The 16,944-nt window shown below is 43.7% G+C and overlaps 3 protein-coding genes across 3 annotated transcripts in view; 2 read left to right on the top strand and 1 right to left on the bottom strand.

Annotated features, from left to right (window-relative positions):
- Nucleotides 1-496: 496 nt before the first annotated feature.
- wsb2 (WD repeat and SOCS box containing 2) lies at nt 497-8,122 on the top strand. Its single transcript, XM_080467096.1, has 9 exons — nt 497-845; nt 995-1,163; nt 1,927-2,144; nt 2,232-2,363; nt 4,120-4,220; nt 5,895-6,091; nt 6,379-6,468; nt 6,922-7,038; nt 7,182-8,122. Exons 1-9 carry the CDS (start codon nt 806-808, stop codon nt 7,393-7,395), a joined length of 1,278 nt encoding a protein of 425 aa, XP_080323222.1. The 5' UTR covers nt 497-805; the 3' UTR covers nt 7,396-8,122.
- A 401-nt stretch (nt 8,123-8,523) lies between these two features.
- rfc5 (replication factor C (activator 1) 5) lies at nt 8,524-12,754 on the bottom strand. The gene is made up of 11 exons (XM_080467098.1): nt 12,593-12,754; nt 11,793-11,857; nt 11,429-11,565; nt 11,271-11,350; nt 11,102-11,175; nt 10,624-10,783; nt 10,404-10,485; nt 9,979-10,108; nt 9,789-9,866; nt 9,592-9,646; nt 8,524-9,012 (listed from the first exon to the last, which is right to left on the bottom strand). The coding sequence occupies exons 1-11, from the start codon at nt 12,637-12,639 to the stop codon at nt 8,913-8,915; spliced, it is 1,008 nt and encodes a 335-aa protein (XP_080323224.1). The 5' UTR covers nt 12,640-12,754; the 3' UTR covers nt 8,524-8,912.
- A 2,550-nt stretch (nt 12,755-15,304) lies between these two features.
- ksr2 (kinase suppressor of ras 2) overlaps nt 15,305-16,944 on the top strand; it is a gene marked incomplete at its 5' end in the record, with an annotated part of 124,590 nt that continues 122,950 nt past the window's right edge. The window contains one exon of the mRNA XM_080466532.1: nt 15,305-15,478. Within this exon, the coding sequence (XP_080322658.1) occupies nt 15,305-15,478 (174 nt within the window). The remainder of the gene's footprint in view (nt 15,479-16,944) is intronic.

Here is a 16,944-nt window from a genome sequence, read left to right as displayed (position 1 = left end):
AAAACTTAAGTCAATGGCTGTCAAGGCTAAAAGTGCTATTTTTTCTTGTGGCTCTTTGGGAAAATTAGTTGCCCAACTTCTGCATGTTTTACTGTGAGGTGAAAAGTCTTGGTAAGCAACATTTTCTGCATGACAGTACATTGCAATTGCAGACTCTTCCAGTTCTGCATTAAACATGCTGGTAGGCCTGCACTGATTATTTTTGTTGACTGCTGCCATTTTTTTTTATCATGGAAACATGCTGGTTGCTATGGGAACGCCAAGCTCCACGATATAAATGTGGGCCTGGTAAGCAGCTGCTAATTTGCATTAAAGGAGACGACACTCTTACACACGATTTAACAATTTTAATGTTTTGGTGTTTTAGTCCAGAAAATGTCGAGGACACTGAGAAAAGGGAGAATAATATGTCAACTTGAATCATGAAACGCAGCTGACAGCGGAGTTGCTGTCAACATGTATTGGAACGTGCTTGTTGGGGGCGTGGCTAAGCCTTACGTAATGCGAGAAAAACGTGAGGACGTTGAGCAACGCTGCGTTCAATGGTCCAAAGTGAGTCAGAAGACTGGAAGCCAGCCGGTGGTAAGAAGCGGAGCATTTGGCATCCGTCAACCGGGGGAGGAGCAGCCCTTCCGCGGACGGGAAACAAGCACAACACTCGGTATCCGAGCGACGTCCTGTCAACCGGAGAGGAGCAGCCCTCCGCGGACACCCCGCGCCCCATCCTTCCTCAACTCGGATGACCGCCGCCGAGCACAAGCCCACCGAGTCGGTCATCGAGCGGAGAATGTGAAGACGGGAAACGATGTGCTCCACGGAAAACAACGCGGAGCTACAGCCAAAGTGTGAGTGGCGTAGTTCTGGGTGTTGTTCCGCCGTGGGAAACCCGGTGTGTGGAGATAGTCCTCCGGAGGGCTCGACCCGAACCGCGTCGCTGATTTCATGTCGTCTCCCCCATCCTCCTCTTCCTCCTCCTCATCTTCCTCCACTCCAGCGTCCGACTCGGCTCTGCTTCTGGAGCTGAAGACCAGGCGTCCTCCGTCCCTGGTGGACCGGGCGGGATGCGAGACCTGGAGTGTGGACTTCTCCCCGGACGGAGCGTGGTTCGCCTGGTCGATGGGACACGGGATCGTGTGGGTGGTCGCCTGGCCTCTCGACTCCGAGTAGGTTCACTTCACCTGCGTGGATTAAATGCACACATGGGGCGTTCAGGGGAGCCTCGTACACAACAATCCTGTAATCCTGTAATCCTCCTGGGTTAAATTTACACACACCAGGATTGTCAAAGATGTACAAATATATATGTTAATACATAATATATGTAAAAAAATAATACATGTTAGTGAAATTTACAGAAACAATGACTTACATTGCCTCACTCTATACTCAAAAATGCTTAATATAGCATATTTATATCAGCGTAACTGATGTATACAATATAATGTGAAGATACTTTCAAGTAAAGACTGAAATCCAAAAGTTCTCGCGGCTAGAAAGAAAGATTAGGTTTGTTCTCTCTTTTTTTTTCCCATGGATCCAACCACACGTGCAGTGTCGGTGTGGTTTTTTTTTTTTTTGGTGTGTCAGAGGTGATTCATCTCATTAGTAATAAACAGTAGGATGGAAAAGTTTCCTAATTTTTTTATTTAATAATTTTTGAATGTAATGAATGATGCACATTCAGTGCTGAGGAATTGTGTGTGGAGCTCAAGGAGTGTTGTGTTCTAAAGAGTGTGGTTTTGTGAAGCTGTCATTGGAAGAAGTATAAAAAGACTAAATCAAGTGCTAAACTAATTCAAACATTTCCAGCTGTGTCACTGGCTAGAAGAGCTGTATTTGTAGTTTTCCAGTAACTCTTGAATGCAGCTTCACACCGCCTACGTCCAGGATTTCTGTGTTCATCTGCACACTCTCTCTCGAACACAGAGACAACCAGAACGGAGACATCGACCGAGGGGACAAGAGCTTCAGTTGTGGTCACCCGGTGTGGGGGCTCGCCTTTGGACCCAGACCTCCGAAATCCGCTGCGGTGGCGAAGGCGGCAGCGGCACATCCAGCTAAAGCATCATCCAGAGGGCGCAGCATCCTTCTCCTGGCCACCGGCCTGGAGAACGGAGTGATCAAAGTGTGGAACGTGTTGACAGGTGAGGCTCTTGTCCCTCATGAGAACTCTCCATGTGTAGATGAAGAGCCTGATTTTTTTTTAAACAGCTTTTTATGTCCCTGATCAGGTGATCCTATTTTGGATCTGCACGGCCATGAAGGCGTGGTGAGAGACCTCGTGTTCCCCCAGAACGGGACACTCACGCTCATATCATCCTCTCGTGATAAGACTTTGAGGATTTGGGACCTTGCTCATAAAGGTACGCACAGTTTTAAAGTCTGAACTAATCAGTAGCCTTAACGTCATCATGAGTGGCGTTCACAAACACTCATCACCGATGTGACTTCAGCGTGTTCCTTGGACAAACACACTGCAGATCATGCCGATTCATCAGCAAGCCAGCTGTTTACATTCAGGGTCAACTCCACTCACAGCTTGATTTGGATTCTGTAGTGAGATTTCGTAACGTTTCTCAAAGAGTCGTATTACCCGCTACTGATTTACACATCAAGTGCGCATGTTTCGGGGGTACTCGTGTTCAGTGGCTGGTTTGCACAATTGCGGTCTTGTTAATGCGGCCGGCTGAAGTGTGGAAAGTCAGAGTGTCCTTGAATGCAGCTGGAGACCATTGGTTGCTGACAGCAATATATCACTTAACAACTCTCAAGGGCTTGTAAACAGATTTTCACACAGGGCTGGTATTGAATGGGCCCAGCGTCTGCTTCCAGTGGCTTCATCACATCACCCGCACGCACAAAGGAACAGTTCCAAACCACCACGGAGGTGATGCACGCTCTCCCATAGAGAGAAGTAATTATGAGGGTTTGTTTATTGATGTTTCCAATAAGGAAAATCACACTTTATTTCAACTCTCTTCCACTCAGCAATGCTTCTGCAATGCCGGAGATTTTGGTAAATTAGAGTTTGTTCACTTGAAGGGTTGCATCTTACAGACAAGAAACTTATATTAGATATCTGCAATATTATAGTGAGATACACACTATTAAATCCATATTTGGTGCATTTAATCATTAAATCTAGCTCTTTGCTTTTTCAGAAGTCTGTTTTTCTTTAGTTAGCGCAGTCATACATGGATGATATGTATCTAAATAATAATAACCGTCATTCCCAGAAGTTTGATAAATAAGAATTTCAAAGATTTTATGTTGATTTTTGTGCACTCGTTGAGTGTTTTCATTCAAATTTCTGCAGAAATGTAATTTTGGCAAATATTGTGGCACATTTAAGATTAACTTAAGCACATTCAACTGGGCAGAATGAACCATGCTTACTTATATGACTAATAGTTGAGTATTTTTATAGATTACAACCCGCTTTAAAGCCCCTGGAGCTCAAGAAGTTGATGGTTTTGACCTTTTTTTTTTTTTTTTTTAAATATGAAGGGAATGCAGGATGATCTAACATTTTCCACATGATCTCCATATTTGGAACAATAATTGTGTCAGTGTTATGTCCAGTGCTGGTTCTGGGGCGGTGCTGCTCCACATTCCTTATCAGACTTCTCACTTGAATCGAGGAGACATCCACAGCTGCGTCTCTATTTGTGGTGGTCTAGTCTGGTTTGTTTTGTGTCGACACGACAATGGATTAAAAAATTGATTTATACTAAGCGACAGGACTTAAAATGGCAGTGCTGTGTGCTTGTTGTTGTGATTTTTTCTTTTTTACCATCAGAGAACTTGGAGCTTCTAAAACGTTTAAAGGAATTCTAACATCAACAATTGATCCGTTAGACAGGCAGGGCCACTCTGAGCCAGTTTGATCCTCCAGGACACCTTCTGTGGGGTTCTCCAGACACCTGAACGCAGCACGGAGCGGTTGGAGTTTGGACGCGGGCCCAGGGCTGCCCTTCATGGTTCAGAGAGTGGCGGTCAAAATTCCTCAACTGCAGCACACTAACAGCGACACTGAAAGTCTGAAAAAAAACCCTGCTGAGCCGCAAAGCTAGAGGACACTGGTTTACATCTGTACGTGTGTGTGTGTGTGTGTTTCAGGGAAGAAGGTGCATGTGCTCAATGGTCACAAAGACTGGATCAGCTCCTGCAGCGTGTCATCTGACTGCAGTATGATCGCGTCCGTGGGCAGATTCGACAGAGTGAGTTTCATTACTGCAGAGGTTGTGTTGCATAAAAAGCCATGCTTGACGTTGTTCATATAATCTGTGCGCTAGATGTTTTTTTTCTTTCTGCATACTTATGTATAAAACCTTCCCTGAAGAGTCCAAGAAGTCAAATTCCTTGCATTTTTCTGTTCTCGTTAGTTTTAGTTCTCGATCGGACTGGGAAACGAGCAGTTTGTGCGCCACATGCAGCCTCCGTCCACATTTAGTCTGACCCATTAGCCACTTAAGAAAATTATCAGTTTGACAGGTAATGGAAGGAAGCCAGATATAAATTCTGATTCCCCTTTTACTGTATGACTGGTTTAAAGTTCAGGTAAATTTTTTTTTAATGTGTGTAGGTTTGAGATGTTGGCTGAAAATGTTTATTTATATCAATAGCCAAACTTTCACTTATTCTTGAGGTCGACACACTTGCCCTTTGTCCGTGTAGATGAAATGTTTGTGGTCCTCACGATGATGCCAGTTGCCCGTTCCATGCCATTGATTATTTAAACTGACAAAACTTGGCACAGTCTGTCCAACTACAGCATTAAATCCCTCTGCTGTACAAAGTTGATCTGAGTTGAAGGTTGCTGAATGCTGAAAGCTGAAACCGATTCCCCCTTGAACTGTGTTCTTCTTACTGTGACGCAACGGTGCTCACCATTACACCTCCATGCTTCCCTTCTACTTTCAGTCACTAATTTTACACTGACAACAAAATCCCTCTGTCCTCATTCCCTCACTTTTTTATTTTTTTTAATGTTTACAGAGATATTAAATGTGTTGAATACAAAATAGCTCCATCCTATATGGCTGTGCATTAACTTCAATCTTGTGTTTTAGCGAGAAAATCACAAGATGATGAATTTACAAAGCATAGAAAATAAGCACGCATGTCATTTGAAAAAAATATTTACCCTGCAAGTGATACTGGGGTGGTGCCGATATTTTCCATACATGCATTTTTACATATTATCCATCTTGGGGCGATGGTGCATCGATCTCAGCTGAACAGTCCGTCAAAGGACAAACGCAGAGGGACACACACTCTGCCTTCACACCTCAGGGCAATTTCAATTCAATAATTAACTTCAATCATGTTTTGGAAACCAGAGGAACGAGAAAGTCCTGCACACACAGGGCAAAGGTGCAGCCATGTGACCCGCTGACTTATCTTCTTGCGGGTGTCACTTTCCAAAGGGCCGACAATGTGTTTTCTTAACGTGGTGGCATAAATGCTGATAGATTCTTAAATTAAGGACATGTGTCTTCCACTTGGAATTTAATGGTTAATAACAGATAATTATATCCTCTACAAAAGTGGTTTCTAAACTTTTTTTTTCCTTGAAGGTTCTGGACCTGGTGTCTGATGTGTGATTGTCCAAACATTACAGTGAAACCAAACACTTGCAGAAACACCCTTTATTGTCAACATATAAAAGCAGGTTTCTTCAGCACTGAAGCGCTTTCTCTAAATTTGAGATGAAGAAAGCATGAAAACATCAAGTTGTGCAAGCAGACTTTTAAGATCATAATCTCTCCATTAATGATTAGTTGCATGCCTCAGGTTGTCCTGCTGACCCTGAGCCACATTATTGCTGTAATCACACTCGAGTTTCTGTGGGAAGACTCTTCAACCTTGCGCCATGCTTCTCCTGTTATCAGATGGTGTGTCTGTGGAGCCTGCGGTCGTACACCTTCATCAGGAACCTGACGGGAGGCACCCATAAGACCCTGTACCTCCTGTCCTCCTGTGATTTCTCCCCCGACGGGGCCGTGCTCGCCACGGCCGCCTTCAGCGGATCCAGCTGGTGGATCGACCTGTGGGACCCGTACACGGCGGAGAGGCTGGCCACTCTTGTGTAAGCTCACACTCTCAGTCTCAGACTTGTCTGTCATGTCACACTGAAACACTCAAGGTGAGGGGATACGTTTACAAAGCTTCAAACTTGGATTCACGTTGTTGCTACCTTCAGGGAGTGAGGTGAGGATGTTATGATGATGTGAACCATAAACAGGCCACACTGTTACAATCTTTGTTGACATCTGACACGGAGGCTGAAACTATGTGCCGGTGCCGTGTTTCCCATGTGAACTCTGTTTGTATGAAGCACAAACCTTCATTATCCCTGCTTCCTTTTGTCCGCAGTGACTACTTTGAAGATTACGGTCAGAACCAAATATCAGCAATACAGTTTTCTCCCAACGGCTTGAACCTGACCATCGTGACTGATGACAGGTGGGTGGTCAAGTTTTTTCTGAATATCCAGAACACCAGGAGAGGCCACGCTCCTGCTCCAGCTCCCTTTACATGGAAACAAACATCCCCTCCTGCTTTGTTTAAACTCATTTTATTGTCTGTTGAGGTTTAAAATAACATTTACTTAAGTATTATTGATAGGCTACTTCATGTAGCTACTTTAGGAGTTGGCAGTTGTTCAGACACAGAGTGTAATCTGACACTGCAGGATCAGATGAACCACTGCAACATGCCCAACATCAACCAGAAAAGAATGACCAGGTGTTGTGTCATATCCTTTTGTTTTTTAGATTTTACTTGTAATGCCTAAAAGACAATTTCCATCTTAATTTTTATGTCTATTTTTTTCTTATCAATAAATGTATTTTTTTCAACATGCAACATTTCCCTCACTCGGGCCTAATTTCATGAATGGTTGCGTGTTGTTTGCAGAGCGCTGAGAATCTGGGAACCAGGAAAGCGAGGCATGGTGATGCAGACCAAGAAGGACCGAGACTCCAATGGACTGTGCTGCAACTACCATCCACAAGGGGGCGTTGTTGCCACAGGGTAAAGACTTAATTGATTCATTCAATAGAGCGCTACTGCTTGGAGATTCAGAAGATGTTTCGTAACGTTTACTGATTTTACCGAACTGTTTAAAATGTATTCTGGAGGTAGAGTTGTTTCTCACCTCCATTTTGTCCTGGCAGCACACGAGACGGCCACGTGAGGTTCTGGAAGGCGCCCCGAACGGTGCCCAGCCTGTGCCACCTGTGCCGCTCCATCCTGCGACACTCGGTCTCCACCCACCAGGTCGAGGCTCTGCCCCTCCCCAAGAGGATCCTGGAGTACCTGACCTACAGAAACATCCCAGAACGCCTCAGGACCTGCTGCTCCTCCGACGAAGAGGAGTGGGAAGGTTAAACAGGATTGTCCCCCCCCCAAAAAAAAAAACAAACAACCAGATCAAACCACTGACATCTGCTGAGTGATTGTTAAACACTTATCAGCCCCAAACTTCAAACCTCTGAGTGGTGAAGTTAGTAATTGTGGGAAAGATTGAGGGTGCTGGCAATCACTTTGAGATGTACCTCCTGTCTAAACATTCTTGTAAAACCTCTTCCAGTTCTCAGTCCGATTGCATTTATGTGTGTTGGAAAAACAAATCTAATCCACAGAGGCACTAAAAGGAAAAAAAAAACTTGAGCGAACCCCGAATACTGACACATTTTTAATATTTGCGGGGCTTTTGTTTGCATTTGCACGACTAGGGGAAACTTCCAGAGTAGTCTGGAGGGAGATTCAACCACTGCGGCATCCCTTATGCCGGAACCACAACGGAGAACCACAAGTGGAGTACCTTTATAGTTGCTTGCAGATTTAGAAACTAAAAAGCTCACCGCTTCGGTTTAAGTGAGATTTCATACGTGGACGTCGGTTGCGCTCCGTTCATGTGTTCGACCAATCACTGTGTCCTGTGTTTGTCCATGTGGAGAAAAGGGAAAGAGCGGAGCCAGGAGAGGCGATACGTCCGTGAGACAAGAGGGTGTTGGGAGGAAAAAGGTATGAAGGTTTTGATACTGGTCGTGTGGAATTCATGGCAATTTGTGACCTTTTGCAAAAAAAAAAAAAGAAATGCAAAATGATGTGCTTGTATAAGGGAATACGTTTCAAAAATCCCTCCCGATGCAGACGTGAGCCGCAGATCTTTATTTCAGCTGCAAAACGGACCGTTTTAATGTTGTGGCTGAATCAGAAACTCATATCAATGCCTTTACTGCTTTCTTACCGACGTGCTCACAGAAGTGCGACTCTTGATGTAATCTACTTTAGATGCAACATTCCTTCCCTGAGGATTTCATTTATTGCACTATTGCTGTAGTACGATGCATTAACTTAATGTTAACACAACTATCTGACTTGAATATCACTATTTTATATTAATTTATTGTGTAAATATCAGACACGTATGTATTTTTAATTCCTGTGTTTATCGTCCTAAAACTGCACATGCACTACCTACTGTGTCTATAATAGAAGGTAACAGAAACTGAACTTGTAATGGAAAGTTTTATTAAACAGATTTAAACAATACAAATGTGTACAAATGGTTCTGATTATCCAAATTTCTATTTTTGGAGGTCCATACTTTGACTGGGGGTCTTTTCTATGCTGGCCTTCCACATCTTAGTGTGCGGGTGACTCAAATAGCTGTCAGCGTTTGTTCTTGATGTGCTGCACTCTACGTGCAGAGTGGTGGGCAGTCAGGCAGTGGGCTTCTGTTTTCTGGTGAATTTAGTTACGAACCCGTATTCTGCAGGAGTGCTGGATTTCACTCAAATATGCAGCTCTTCATGGCATCATCTCGTACACAAAGAGGTGAATCACAGCATCAGTCTCTGAAATGATTCCTAGTGTTGGCCTCGCAGGAAAAAAGTGTCTTAAGAAGCGTCGCTGACCACGATGTCTCTCACTGCCTGGAAAGCAGCAACCATGGAGCTCAGCTGGATCTTCTCGCTGGTTCCTGAAGCCAGGCGGTGTCTGAGAACACGAAATATTACAAGTCGTTTATTTAACAAGACGTGTGAATAGTTATAGCAAAGATCTGCAGCCTTTACAACCTAAACAGCCATTTTTTACCAAATAAATGAATTTATGTTAAGCTATATTTCACAAGACTGTAGTGTGTTGCATTTATGAAATGTATAACTAACAATTAATTCTGGTTTGAGCCATTTGGACCTTCTCAGTTTCCCCAGTTTGGATTTGAGTTAGGATGATTTTGATATTGCATGCAGTTGTTTTTACTTGCAGCTAAAGTTATTTTATGGAACTTAAACTAATTTTCATTATTAGAATCACAATAAATGTTGCTATAAAATTGAAATAATTAATCTACTTTTTTTTTTTTATTCCCCCACCAAGATTTTGTATTTAAATTAAAGAGAAGGGGCCACATACTAAAAACAAACAGCCCTAAAGTGACTCGCTACACCACCGTGTGGTGCAAACCGGTATTTACCACACTGGACTGCAGGTGAGTCGAGGATTAGCTCGACATAAGATTCATCATTTTTTCTCTTTGTGTTTAAAGTCATTTTTAAAAAAGAAATGTCTTACTCAACATCAGCCAGCTTGATGAGGAGACTGATCCGGACAGCAGGAGGGAAATCCACTGGAGGAGACGGAAAAAAAACAGTCACTGCATCAGTTTGCAAGCAAAAAAAAAAAATCCCACACCTGAGGTGTTTCGAGCAACATCAGACAGGTTTTTATAATACACTGCAAAGACTTTAAACACCGTATTTGCTCCTCACCTCTGTGCACGAGGAGGTGGATCTCAGTGAGGATGTCATGCAGAGCCAAACCTTTCAACGTCTTCAGCTGGAGGATTTCTGCCACAAACACGTTCAGGAACACAAACTGAGCTGCTGGTCGAGTTCAGCACGATCAAATCGATCCGCAGGTGTGTGGATGCTCAGGGCAGCAACGCGAGGCGAAGGATACGTTTATACGCTGTGGTGAAGTCTTTGTTGAGGCACCAGTCCAGGATGTTGGCGATGTCCGAGCGCAGCGGGTGACCCGTGCACGTGTACACCGTGTCCTCCGTCACCTTCCCGTACGCCATGCTGGTGCTCTGAAATCACACGATAAGTACTTCAGTGAAGTAAAACTTGAGGTGAAGATCACATTCCTTTATAATGTTTTCGAACTAAACCAACATAAAACTGTGTGTTTGCTAAGCTCATTGCTTTCACCTGAATAAAGCAGCCTTAATTAGACAGCTGATTGGAAATAGAATCACTCCTAACTCGCAATGCAGAACAGCAACAAAAATAACTTCTCTATCTGTGTGTCTACTTTTTGTGTTCAACTATTGTCTTCGAGGTAAACACTTTCTCATCTTATTGTTTCATGACACAGATCTGTACCTGCAGTATGTTGATCGATCGTCTCATATCACCCGAAGATAAGGTCACGATGGCCTTCATTCCGTCTGATGCCACGTCAATACTGCCACAGGGAAACATTTTCTTTCAAGTAACAGTCGGGCATCGATATATTGATTTGAAACTGTTGCAAAACTAAATCTCAAACGAGATAAAAAAAAAAAATTATTGTTTGGGTGGGGTGGGGGACTTTTTTGGCCACCTCTCCTGCTGGATGACGTGCTCCAGCCGGGGGATCATCTGGTCCGGGGACAGCGGGCCGAAGCGGAACCTGGTGCAGCGGGACTGCAGGGCCGGGATGATCTTGGACAGGTAGTTACAGATGAGACAGAAACGAGTGTTTTCTGTGAACTTCTCAATCACTGCGATGGAAATGTGGACACAAGTGGAATAGAATGAGAGAGAAATCATGTGCGAGACAAACACAGTCCAACAAACTGTAGACATTCTCAAGTACAAATACTGCACACAGAGGAGTGACATGTAAACTCCACAATTGGCCATAAATGCAGCAGATCCTCCAAATTCTTCACTTTACCTCAATATTTTCTGTTTCCCTTTTTTTAAAAGAACCTTAAGGTTTACATGCAGGCTGTGATTTCCCAGCAGCCAAACTGTCTGGCTGCTCAGTGAGCCGTGTGGCTCACAGTGGGTGACACCCGCACGAACAGATGGCTCACCTCGCCGCAGTGCATTCTGGGCATCCTGGGTCATGGCATCAGCCTCGTCCAGTATCACCAACTTGAAGCCCTTCCTGGAGGACACATTAATACACACAAGTGTGTAAGTCCCTGTGATGTTATCCGCAGCATTAACAACGATCACGATGTGACGGGCGTACGCTCGTACTTGAAGATGGTCCTGGTGCTGGCGAAACTCAGGATGGGACCTCGTACCACATCGATACCTCGGTCGTCGGACGCATTCAACTACAAAAGAGAATTAGATCAATTCACTAATTCCAACACCTTGAAATCCCAAATAGCCCAAAGACTCTTCCTGTGTACCTCCAACACCATGGAGTTGAACTCTTTCTCCTTGTACAGCTGTCTGGCACAGGCCAGGATGGTGGAGGTTTTCCCTGTTCCCGGGGGGCCGTAGAACAGCAGATGGGGGAGTTTGTCCTCACTGATGAACTTTTGGACTGAAGAGAGGAGCAACAGGAAATGTCAGCAAAGGGATTTTTAACAGAATAGAGACAATAAGATTTTACTGTGCTTTCTCAAAAAATTTACAAATAAATATACATGATTCAATTAAGTGGCTTCAATGTTTATGTAATAATGTACTCTTTTAGTTTCCATTTATGTAATGTGTCGTAGCTGAACCGTGAGAATAATTTTGTACATTTATGACAGTTTGCATACTTACTGGTGGTCAGGATATCTTTATGGGAGATCAGATCATCAAGCGACTGCGGTCTGTACTTTTCAACCCTAAAATACAAAGAAAAAAGTAAAATAAATGACGAATACAAGCAGTTTCTATCTACATGCTATGTGCGTGAGAGGTTAGAGCAGGGGTGGGCATTCCTGGTCCTCGAGGGCCACAGTCCTGCATGTTTTCCATGTTTCCCTGCTCAAACACACCTGAGTTGTCACGATGAGGCTCTGCACAAAGCTTGATAACGAGCCATTTATTGCTTTCAGCTGTCTTGATGGGAGGACACATAGACACCGTGTCGGACTGCGGCCCTTGAGGACCAAGAATGCTCACCCCTGGGTTAGAGCATCACTGGTGGACACTACGAAGCTCATTGGTAATTTATCATTTCTAATCATATTTCAAGTAAGTCAGAGAATATTTACAGAGACACATATGCAAGGTTAAACACTTTGATTGTTAAACTTAACGTGTCACTTCGGCTTCATTACATCGACAATAACTATCACACTGTCAATGTTATAGACGTGTTACAGATGTTTGATGCAGCTTTTCCTACGAGCACAATAGCACCACGATGATAACTTATAGACTTCCCAGATGCCGATCTAGAGACGGGTCACTCTAATCAAATCAAATATTTAGAGTTAAATGGAATATGGAGCATGAATCGTAAACTGTCAGACAGACGACACGAGACTCCAAATATGTTAGCTTGACTCGATGGTCGATGTTAGCCGGCTGACGATAACTCTTAATCCGAGCTAAAATAACGACTTTCAGCTCACCAGGGGAGGTTTCTGCTCTGCAGCTGCGCTTTACTTGTAGACGCCATGAGTCCTAGTTAAACGTGTGTTTAGTCAGAGTTGAATACTTGAAGAGATGAAGTTCTTCCTTCTTCTGTTGATGGCTGTTTGCCGCGCTCGATGACCAAACGTGCGTCTGACGTCAGCGCGTACAACCAATGGGATGTGTTTATCAGCTTCGATGGGCGGGATCAAGATGACGCTTCCCACTATGAAACATATAGCACAGGTTTACAAAAAAAGAAAGATCTAATTTTAAACCTTAAAAACGAAATTACAAGTACATGCATGCATCTATATTTCCTCATTTCCTCCATTGCATGTAGGAAACAATAGAGAATGAACATGGTGAAGAATACAATTTCAGAAAATTAATTTCAGAAAAAGTGCTGTTATTTGTGTCATTCGTGTCCTCTTATACGTACTTTATTCAGATTTCTTATATTTAACAGGTACAGGTACTCAGTGTGCATTGCAAAGTACCATTCACAATGCACTGTTTTGTCTTTGAATTCCTTAGATTACCATTATACATGCAACAACTTCACAAAAAAAAAAAATAAAAAAAAAAAAATTCAGCGATTTCACACTCATTCATAGTTTTGGCAGTTTGTTTGTTGCAGGATGTTCAGCAATTGTTTGTCCACTCAAAGTATAATTTAATGATGATATTACAAGCCTGTGTAGCGTATGCTTACTAACTTCATCCGTCAATTTGCTATACCGCTGTGTCCCACTCAGGGTCATGGGTGGGCTGGAGATAATCCCAGCAAATGATGAGGGAATCTAGAATGCACCTTGGAAACACCACCACCAAACAGAGAGACAGACAACCACTAGCAGTTTTTGTTTTTGTCGTTCTTATTGAGAGATCAGACTGACATGTTTACATGAAAAGTGAATGAAAAGGTCAGATATACATACAGTACATCCCAAAAGGCTTTGCACTGGGATGTTGACAGCTCATGATCCCACATCTTGCTTCACACTGAAGCCTACCACGATTGAAAAGGAATCATTATTGTTCAAAGTCTGAGCCGGAAAAAAACAATGCTGTTCATGTGTGGTGACTTTAGTTCCATTAAATAGACAGTTTAGGGTATTTTGATAAAACCTAATTTTCTTAGTCAGAAGTTATTCTGATAATTACCATTGATATTAATGACTGAGGATGCACTGTGGCACATTTGTTAGTGCTCCGGCCTCACAGTGAGAGCGTCATGGGTTTGATTACTGACCAGGCCTTTCTGTGTGGAATTTACATGTTCTCTCTCTCTCTCTCTCTCTCTCTCTCTGTGGGTTTCCTCTTGGTACTCTGATTTCCTTGCACAGTTAAAAGACGTGAAGATATTGGTGATATGTGTGAGTGTGTATGGTTGTCTGTGCCTGTGTGTTTGCCCTGTGATGGACAGGCACCTGTCTGGAGTGTGTCCTCCCCTTGCCCACAGCTTGCTGGGATTGACTTCCAGCGCCAGCATGATATACGTATGTAGAAGATTAATTCATTATTAAATTATCTTTTTCTTTTATTAATCCAATAAGACCTGGAAAGAGAGCTGATATTCTGTTGATGTGTTTTCTTTACAGAGGATGCATTCTTTCTATCATTCTATTCCAGACATTTTAAAATTATGTTTGTACTGTTGAATGTCAGATTATTTCAGGCACAATTAAGCATGTTGCGCAAATTCTGAGAAGTCTATATGAATTTGTGCCTTTGGTTACAGTTATCAAACAAAATTTCTTATAAAACTATTCATGCCAACTTTGAGTGTATCTTGAGGCCAGATGAAGAGTTTTATTGGAGATTAAAACATGCTCACCCTAATCTCACTTTAACCTGACCTATTGCAGGTGCAACGTATGTTAGAGTCCAGTGTGAGTGTGTGAACCTGAACCGTGATGATCCTTTTTGGTGGAAAGGTAAAAATAAGTCGCCCCCCCCCCCCCCTCCCAACTACCCCCAGGCCTGGAGATTGAAGCAGTGGCGCTGTAATCTCGCGAGAGCGGCCCCTCTCGGCGGTGCTGCGCGCTGCGCTGCTGTTGCTGTGGGTTTGATTGACAGGAAACATGTCGGTGTGGTGGGAACAAACCGGGATGCAGCTGCTGCCAAGGGAGACAGGGAGTATCTGCATCCGATCCACACATCAGCACCTTTAAACAGAGGGGGGGGGGGGGGGACAAAACAAAAAACACCCCACCACCAGCACCAGGCTTTCCCCCCGATCCGTCTGTTTAGGATGCGCTGAACAGCTTCTCTCTATCTTTTTCTGTTTTTTTTTTTTTCCTTTTTTCTTTCTCTCTTTCCTCCATCTGAAGCGAAGAGGTGTGGGGAAGGGAGGGGGGTGGGGGGGCAACCCAATGGATGCTGAGGCAAACCTGCTCGGTGTGTTGACATCGTGCTTGAATTAGCCTGCAGGAAAGCACCTGGATGAACCAGCAGGAACCAGGAGGACTGTTGTTGCAATGGAGTCGTCTCTGTCGCGGCTCGGAGCGCGTCTCTAAACCTCCGACTCCTCCGTTTCATGGCGCTGTGCGGGTCGCTCCGCTCCGCGGGCTTCTCCACGTTTCTTTTCTGAGTCAATATTAACATTTTTTTTTTCTTCTTCTTCTCTATTTTACCTTTTTTTTTTTTTTTTTTTTTTTTTTTTTAAGTGCAAAAGGGAAAAAATAACGTCCACTGCTCGCAAAACTATGAACGAGGAGATGACCAAAAGCGAGGAGCAGCATCTTAGTTTGCAGAAAGCCTTGCAGCAGTGCGAGTTGGTGCAAAATATGATAGACATAAGCATTTCTAGTTTGGAGGGTTTACGGACCAAATGTGCCACATCCAACGACTTGACACAAAAAGAGATCCGCACGCTGGAGGTAAGCAGGACGCACATCTCCCATCTAACGCTGCTGTTTATTTCTAGGCCACCGTGCAGATTCTTTCTTTCTTTTTCTTTTTTTTTATTGTTAATTTTAATTGCCCCGGTGTTAAACATACATTTTGCAGCCGTCATGACATGATTGAAACGTTGCAAAAAACAAACAAAAAAAAAAATGTTGGTGTCGGTGTGGTTTTTTGTGCAGTGCAATAAATCAGAGAGGCCACGGGGCTGCAGTGGGGCTGCTGGAGACTTGCGCATTCTGCAGGTGGCGGGGAGAGAAAGGTGGCTCTTCTTTCTCGCATCAGGATAATATCTGAGGCAGCCGAGGCCTATAGGCAGCCCCGTGTTTACAATCCATTACCGATGTGCCACAGCCTGCGCATCTGCTCCGGCAGCGCAGAATCCCGGGCCCCGGCGTTACGCAAGGCGCGCGCAGATTACTGAGATTGCTCCAAAATATCGTTATCCGTTAATTGGCCCGTAGGGTGTTCCCGCAAATTGCGTTACATAAGAGCTATGTTGTGTGCGGGTGTGTGTGTTTTGAGATGTCACACTGTCCACTTTGAGCTCACATAAAACTAGTCGTAAAAAAAAAGAAGGAAAAACATGCCTGCTCCTCTTCCTCCTCCTCTCTTCAACCAGTGACAAGCTGTTGTAGGACATAAAAATGCCATAAAGTGAGATAAGGTCACTGAAAACTCACCATTCGAGCCCGGCAGACTCGGCACAGCGTTGAGGGCCTGCAAGACTCTTATGATGATGTCTCAGGAGATTCAAACAAATACCATTAACCGCGATAAGGTCCCTATAAACTCACCAGTGAGTATCTCTCTCTGTATGTGTGTGTACCATCAACACACTAGTCAATATAATTGAGATCTGACTTGAAAATACCATAAACTGAGTGCTCAGTCTGAAACTGCTAAAAAGTCTCAAACATGTTGTGTATTTATGATAAAAGGGCAGAAATTTAATCTAAGAGGGATGAGAAGTACAATAAACGCCTAATATTTGCAGCGATGTGCAGATTAGTGTGAGCAAACCCCCCCCAAAAAACTCATGCTCTGTAAGTGTTTAATGCTCTATCGATGAGAAGTTTATTTTCTGCTACTCTCGCCTCACAGTGCAAAGGTCGTGGGTTTGAGTCTGGGTTGAGCCTGGACGTGTGTGTGTTTCTCCTACGTACTTCCAGTATACTTCAAAAGTCCAAAAACATGCATGCAACCTTAATTGATGTGGATAAGTTCCCCTGAGGTGTGAATATCAGTTTGTGTTTGTCGTCCTGTATTGGACCGGGGGACATGTTGGTCAAAGCATCAGTATTGATCCATTCTCTCTGGAGCTGATCACAGCTGACTCCTGGACAGGTTGTCACACATAGCACACGGTCATCACAGGTAAATTAGAGACATGTCTTTGGTCAAACTGGAATCCCTGGAGACAACCCATGCAGTCACAGAC

Source organism: Lipophrys pholis (genome assembly GCF_963383615.2).
Source record: "Lipophrys pholis genome assembly, chromosome: 7".
Lineage (NCBI taxonomy): Eukaryota > Metazoa > Chordata > Actinopteri > Blenniiformes > Blenniidae > Lipophrys > Lipophrys pholis.
This window is presented reverse-complemented; position numbering and strand designations above follow the sequence as displayed.

Coding starts and splice junctions, on each gene's coding strand:
- wsb2 (XM_080467096.1), top strand. CDS start 806: ATGTGCTCCACGGAAAACAACGCGGAGCTACAGCCAAAGT. Junction 1,164..1,926: donor GCCTGGCCTCTCGACTCCGA/GTAGGTTCACTT, acceptor TCTCGAACACAG/AGACAACCAGAACGGAGACA. Junction 2,145..2,231: donor AGTGTGGAACGTGTTGACAG/GTGAGGCTCTTG, acceptor GTCCCTGATCAG/GTGATCCTATTTTGGATCTG.
- rfc5 (XM_080467098.1), bottom strand. CDS start 12,639: ATGGCGTCTACAAGTAAAGCGCAGCTGCAGAGCAGAAACCTCCCCTG. Junction 11,566..11,792: donor TAAAGATATCCTGACCACCA/GTAAGTATGCAA, acceptor TCCTCTCTTCAG/TCCAAAAGTTCATCAGTGAG. Junction 9,647..9,788: donor CCACCTCCTCGTGCACAGAG/GTGAGGAGCAAA, acceptor CGTCTCCTCCAG/TGGATTTCCCTCCTGCTGTC.